This window comes from Drosophila sulfurigaster, chromosome 3 (assembly GCF_023558435.1).
Source record: "Drosophila sulfurigaster albostrigata strain 15112-1811.04 chromosome 3, ASM2355843v2, whole genome shotgun sequence".
Lineage (NCBI taxonomy): Eukaryota > Metazoa > Arthropoda > Insecta > Diptera > Drosophilidae > Drosophila > Drosophila sulfurigaster.
This window is the reverse complement of record NC_084883.1, coordinates 16,468,647-16,475,668: the sequence shown is the minus strand read 5'-3', so window position 1 is coordinate 16,475,668 and position 7,022 is coordinate 16,468,647. Positions and strand designations below refer to the sequence as shown.

Below are 7,022 nucleotides of genomic sequence, written 5' to 3'. Positions count from 1 at the left end.
ATTTTTAAGGGAATTCTAATCTAGCGTTATCTTTCGCAGTTATCGATAAGCAGTATTTTTTAGCAACATTAGATTTGATAAGTGTTATCGAAAATCCTGTTGACATATTATTAACATTAGATTAGCTTAAAGATCTACAGAGATTATGTTAAGTTGTCTGCGGCAATTGCAGCAGTAGCAGAAATGAAGTCAACTGCGGAGTGTACAGACCTTGATTAACAATTCTTAACGACTGTGAGCTTCCGCAGCTATCGATAAAAGTGATCTATAGTATTTGCTTTTAGATGTGCCAACTGTTATCGGTGTTTTGCCTGGCAATAAATTATCCAGTTAACTTAACTACACAGCTCTGCGGTGCTTTTCGTGCATTAATCCTAAAGGGCTATCAACACTTTAAGCTTAAAATCTGGCATTTGTTTTGTCGGGTAATTTTCAAGTTGAGCATCAATATTGATGGCACTTTGCCAGTAGTTTTCATCACAATGAAAACGCAGTGCAAGAAGGGGATCTGTGTATGTTGTGCTCTCACTCACTCGCTCGTTCGTTTGCTCGCTCACTCTCTTAATAGCTGTTAACTCCTTGCCATCAGTTTGCCGGCGGCCACCTTCAGTACAGCAATTTATTTTGCAACACTTTCGCTGGCGCAAAGTTTTGTGTGGCGTGGAGCTTATGGCGATAGCACTTCAAGCTTACTATGCTTTGGTATGGTATGGAATGGAATGGTATCCACGTCCAATATCCTCAACCATGCAAGCAAAAGTTTTCACAAAACTTCTCATCGCTGCGAGTCGTAACAAATTCAATTTGTCAGGCTTGCCGCGATCATTCCTTCCCCCCTCGCCCTCTTCCCATTCCCTTGCCATGTGGCTAATCCATTTACAATTTGAAAGTAAACAAACAAACAAAATGTAACTATATTCAAGAGAGAATCTCTCAGTTTATGCCTCAATGAAAATGCGACACGAAACTTTTTACCCCGAGACGTCAGTGGCAGCTGTTCCTGAAACTCCACGACGTACTAGCTTATGCACTCGCAGTTCACAAAGAGAGACACAGAGAGACGGAGAGGGAGAGAGAGAGAGGAAAAAGTTATATGACACTGTGCTAGACATGACAAAATGCAAGAATTTCTTTTCTATATCTCGTTTTTTGCAGCTTTTCTAAAGCATAAGCTGCGAGGCGAGCAAAAGAGATAGAAAAATAAGCAGCAAAGAAACTAGCGACACATTTGCCAGGTTTTAGCTGCTGCTGCAACTGCCGCAGGATGTTGGCCAGGAAATGTCCAAAAGGTAAACAAGCCAAAAATTCAAGTGTCAACATTTGGACGACGTCAAGTGGAAGTCAACTTTTATATCATCCGCCACAGCGAAGCACTCACTCAGCCAAGGAAGACGACGACGTTGACGGTGACGGTGACGGTAACGCGCCTTAATTATATGTCAAGTTATAGTGAATGGGCGTGGCGAGACCGAGAGACAGAGACTGAGAAGACAGATAGCTAAGTAGATGCCACAAAACTGCAACCTGCAACTAAGGCAACGAGGGCAAATCAAATAGTCATCGCAAGTGAAGCGTGAAAATGTTCGTTTTTCAACTTTTGCATTTGCATTTTTGTGTGTGGCAACACTCTATTAATTAATGCCATAACACTTTCGTGGAAATTCGCAACAATTGCATTATATTTTGCTGGCAAAACAGTTAATTAGCAAAGTGCTAAAGTTTTGACAGTTTTATGACGCCGAGTTTTACTACTAGCGATTACTTAATGAGCGGCCCTCGCGGCCCAGCAGCAAAGATGCCAGCCAGCTGCAAATGAAATGGGCAATGAAAAAAGCGCGTATACGCCACGTGGCCACAAGCAATGCTATAGCTCTACTGCATATCGCATACACTACATATATAAGAGTATTATGCTAGAGTCGAGTAAGAAAGAGAAAGAGAAAGAGAGAGAAGTTTTTTGGAAGCGCGCCGTTAACCTGAAAATTAAATTCGAAAATGCGCTGCAAAAGCAAAAATAATTCCTTTGCATTCAGCGCAAGTGTGTGCGTGTGTTTTTGTGTGTATGTGTGTGTGTGTGCGTTTGTAACTGTGTAGGTGTGTAGGTGTGCGCTATGGACCCGTGTAACGCCGTTGGCGGCATTTCTTGTACAACAATTTGTGAGTTTGCTGCGCGCAGCACTCACGTAATGAGCATAAACTACAGGCACAAAAACGAAGGCAACTTCCACACACACACATTCTCATAGATGAAGAGAATCGACGCTGCCGTGCACATAATTGGTGCAAAAGTTTGAAATTATCACGGAAACACGCCGAAACACGTACGTACATCAGCGTCAACGGACGCGAGTTGGCATAATGCTACCAGGCAGCCCGAATCCTGATGCTCCGCCTTCTCCCGCCTTCCGCCGCTCCAGATGCGCACTTTTCCGTGCTTTGCACGTTCCGGGCAACGCCCCGGACGCGAAATGCGGACGGTCACCGGATAGAAGCCTGGGTACGCCTTTAGGCCAAAAATTTATTAGAGCATAGGCTTGTAGAGAGCCGCTCGCTGAGCGTGGGTCGTATCTCTAATCCAGACCCTAATTACTCATGGACTTGTAGTTGGGAACCCGTGTAACAATTAGCAACACCGGCTTTAGTCAAAACTTTTTGTCGTCACTTAAGCCGAGTGCGGGGTTAAAAAGAGCAATGGTCAAATGGTCAAATGGTTATCTTAAAGCTCACACACTCGCACACACGCTGACAGTGAATGTTTCACTTGGTGCGGGAAAAGTTAAGCTACTTCCGCACGAATTGTTCAAACAATTAGCTAATGCATTGAGTATTAAGAGCTCAAACAATAAAAAATAAAAAAGGGAAACGAGGAAACGCAAAAGCGTCAGCCAGCCATGCAAATCAATTGAAGCAAAGTTGGCTGCACTTGCTGCAATAATCGATAGCAACAAACGACCGATAATTGATTGGCATTGACAGTGCTGCCAATTAGTGGCAAAACGCAAAGCTCTTACGTCGTGCCAAATGGAGTGCATACTGTTGCAATTTATTATGACGTAGCACAAAGAATACGGCAACGGAAACTAACTATGTTATGTAGTTGTGAGTTATTTGTCAATATGTGTGTGTGTGTGTGTGTGTGAGGGGTGAAGATATAACCCCTGAGCAGCAGCACACACCTATTAAAATGTGCGGCCATTAAAAAGTTTTTCTATGGCCGGGGCACTTGAAAAGATGGGAATTTTCTGTTTTTGCAATCTGGCACCTGGCAAGCAGCAAGCAGCTAGCAGCTAGCTGCAACTGCAAACTGAAAATACGTTTGCATATGAATTTTTCAAAATGTTTTTTTGCGTTGACCTCGTTTACGGGTCAGAGCAGCTATGAAAAGTTTTGTTGCCGTACAAAACTAAATTGCCGTTGCAATACGAAGGGCGGCAACACCACCATCAGCAGCAACAGCAGCAGTAGCAGATGGTGCAGAGTCGGCACTAGGACAAAAGCGACAACGAAGTGGAGCCAGGGCGAAGCAGCTTGCAACGGGACTTGGCTTGTGTTACGTAGCATATTGAAATGCGATTACAGCAGCCCTGGCGGGACGAGAGCTCCATGTTCATTAAACATGCATAAACACACACACACACACACAAACACACAGACACACACACAACACACACACAACACACACACACTTGCAGTGTAACTGTAACAGCAACAGCAGCTGTCCCCAGGCACATGTAAACAATTTAAATTTGTAAGCGATGTGCTAATTTTAAATCAATTACACGACGTGACGGCACTTTAATGTTAAGCCCAATCCCACAAGCCCTAAGCCACTCCTCTCCACCCACGCTAACCCACAACACACTCACACGCACAAACACACACACATATACACAACACCCAATGCGACGCGACATTGACAGCTGCCAGTGCTGCCCATGAACAATGCCAACTAATATCGAAATCTGTGTACAAAGCAACAACAACCACAACAACAACAAGAGCAAGAGAAGCAGCCATGTTGGCAACATTTGGTGTGAAAACTTTCCGTATTTTACTTTAAAAGTTGAAACCCAAGCGTCCTTCTATTCATTTCGACACAACGACAAAAAAAAATACATCAACAACAAAAACAACAACAAAGTAATACAAGTCTCGAAAAACTTTGTCAGTGGGTGCTTTTGTTAGTGGTACATTCGGTGACACACAAATTGCAGGCGACGGGCACTGTGAGCAGAGGGGGGCAAAGAGGCGGTGGGGAAGGCATCAGCAGCTTCTCAACTCAATTTCAGTTTGAAGCCTGCACACACACACACAGGCGCAAGCACATACGCAAACACAAACTCCCCGCAAAGCAGAAAGAGAAAGCAACAGTTTTTTTTATTTGTCTTAAATAAATACGTTTGTGTGCAGGAGCAAGTGCGTTAGTGTGCGTGTGTTACTTTATGGAGCAAAGTTGCGCCGCCAAGTAGAATAAATATATGTGCATATGTACTTACTAACATTACATTATACACACACTGATATAAACACAAGTATTCGTGAGTGTGTGTGTGTACATAATTTAGTGAACTTGAAAGTTGTGATGTCGTCGTACACATACATGCATACATATGCAAGCAGGTAGCAAAAATATATTGAATGTAAAAAGAGCTGGACGAAGCTCAAGCGAGAGCTTCCACCCAAAAACGTAACTTAACGTAACGCAAAGAGAGCCTGGCATTTTATGCTAAGTAATTTATATTTGAAGCTCTGTATAGCCTGCAATGGTAGAAGACATAAAAAGCAAAGCTTATGTGTGTGTGTGTTTGTTTCTTTGAGATGAAAACAGACGTACATGGGCATACATACAGACACACACACACACTCACACACCTGAGCCGGCATACACCCACATACTTATTAAAGATTTAAAGTTTTTGCAAGCAGGAAATTGAAATGCACTTACCGGTGGCTACCAAAACAACAAAACAGCAGCAAGCAAGAGCAGCACCAGGAGCAGCAGCAGCATGAGCAGCCAGGAATATAAGAATAATAAAGAAGGTGCTATCTTAAACTCCAAAATATATTTGTATCCTCATACACACACTCAATCACTCTCTCTCGCTCGCACATACGGACGCACGTGAAGAATATTATTTCAGTAGAAGCGCCTAAGGTGGAGTTTGTTTTGGCAGCTGCTGCAAATTGAAAGATAATAATCAGCTGGCAAACGAAAGATACCAGAGCGCCAAATCGCAAGCAAATCGAATTGAAGCAATTATAGTTGCATGCTTCTTCTCTCTTTTGTGTATTTAGCCATTGCCATTATATTTTTATTCCGTATTATATGCTTATTTCAATTATTTTTAAATAGCTCCGGTTTCTAAACACTTGCCGCCTTTTTACAAAGGCTGCCATGTCCTTTTTTTAGTGTTACATTGCGCACGCTTCTATTTCTGACTATGTGGCAACACTTAATGCGGCGGACTAAATTCAAATGTATTAAATAACTTAAAATGAAATAGTTGCATTGAACAAAAGCAGCACAAATTAACCGAATGTTGAATCCTTATTAATGCTGTTTAAATTGGTACGGAATAGTGATAGTAGCGATCAATAAAGTGCATGTAGTGTTTCCATTTTGCTAGTGTATTAAAAGTGTTCTCTGCATAGTATATGGTGCAACGTGTTCCACAGAGAACTCTCCACTTAGAGTCCACATGGTAAACAAGAAAAAAAACTTTTTTTGTATATGTAGATATATTGCATACAACATAATATTACAAGATTAAACTTAAAACTAAAAAAAGTATGTAGCAATAGATAGCAGCCTATTCATACTGATTTGAAGTAAATAAATGTATTCGATTAATTCAGCGTCCCGCTGTTGTTAATTTGCTTGGCAAAGGTCCCGAGGCTCGTTTTAGAATAATTTTAAAGTTCTCGCTGACGCTGTGATCCTCCTTGAACAACACAACCAAATTCAGCTCAAACTCTACAAAAATATACAATTACTTCATTTTCGACAAAATTAGATAGTCAAATTTACCAATTTTAAAGTTCTTCGTTAGCAGCGTGGGGCAAGTGAAAAGACGTGGCAAGACCATATAAATGGGTATTTCGAGTTTGGGCATAACGTTTCCATCGGCTATTTGAATCGTTTGCACTTCGGTAGCATCCTTGGAATAGCCTTCATCGCAGCCACAGGTTTCCACACGCACCAGCTGCATTTCAATGGACTTGATGGGCGCCTCCGTGTGTTGCACAGTCAGGCTGCCAGTGATGGGCATCGTGACGCACGACTCCAGACGATCCAAACGTCCTGTGATCAGAAATCTAGGCATTGTGACACGCTCCTTGGCATTGCTCATGCTCAGACTGAAGGGAACTGCGAGACGAGATGCCTCACTATCCAAGGGCAAGGGTTTGTATTGCACACAGAATTGTTGCGTCTTCTGTAGAGATTTGCCCAGGAAATTACGCTTCACATTAACATCACATTTCAGCTGATAATTGATGCTGATAAAGACGCCGTGATATGTCTCATATAACTTTCGTGGCTCTTTTTTGCACACCAAAGGCAATTCGAAGTGAAACTCAGAGTTGCCTACTGAGAGTTTCCCAGGTGCTGAAAGCTCCAGGCTGTTCTGCAGCAACGTGATGGGCTTAACGGAATTGTAAAAGGCATCGAAAAGTCCAACGGTTTTACTGCTTAGCTGCAAATTGACGACGCCGTCGAGTGTTAGGAGTATTCCATCATGCTTCGTTTCGCTGGGGCATTGAAACTGCACACAGCCAATTAGCATGTCCTTTGAAAATCGTATAATTATTATTTAAGTTCTGGGAAAATGATGCACACACTTACATTTTCGTAGTACACTTTGTTTTCGCGTTTCAACTTTATGTCAAAGTTAAAAGCATTTGCACTCATCTTGCTAATCAGCTGCGTTTAGAAAAACACCATGTACGTCGTTTGTTTACTTCAATGTGACCAAAACAGACTACAAGAACAGCTGACAAATATACCAAAATATTTATTTTAT

General features: G+C 42.1%; 1 protein-coding gene across 1 annotated transcript; it reads right to left on the bottom strand.

Annotated features, from left to right (window-relative positions):
* Nucleotides 1–5,734: 5,734 nt before the first annotated feature.
* LOC133845660 (vacuolar protein sorting-associated protein 26C) lies at nucleotides 5,735–6,995 on the bottom strand. Its single transcript, XM_062280167.1, has 3 exons — nucleotides 6,845–6,995; nucleotides 6,029–6,788; nucleotides 5,735–5,974 (listed from the first exon to the last, which is right to left on the bottom strand). Exons 1-3 carry the CDS (start codon nucleotides 6,908–6,910, stop codon nucleotides 5,853–5,855), a joined length of 948 nt encoding a protein of 315 aa, XP_062136151.1. The 5' UTR covers nucleotides 6,911–6,995; the 3' UTR covers nucleotides 5,735–5,852.
* Between the last annotated feature and the right edge of the window lie 27 nt (nucleotides 6,996–7,022).

Coding starts and splice junctions, on each gene's coding strand:
- LOC133845660 (XM_062280167.1), bottom strand. CDS start 6,910: ATGAGTGCAAATGCTTTTAACTTTGACATAAAGTTGAAACGCGAAAAC. Junction 6,789..6,844: donor ACAAAGTGTACTACGAAAAT/GTAAGTGTGTGC, acceptor CGATTTTCAAAG/GACATGCTAATTGGCTGTGT. Junction 5,975..6,028: donor AACGAAGAACTTTAAAATTG/GTAAATTTGACT, acceptor ATATTTTTGTAG/AGTTTGAGCTGAATTTGGTT.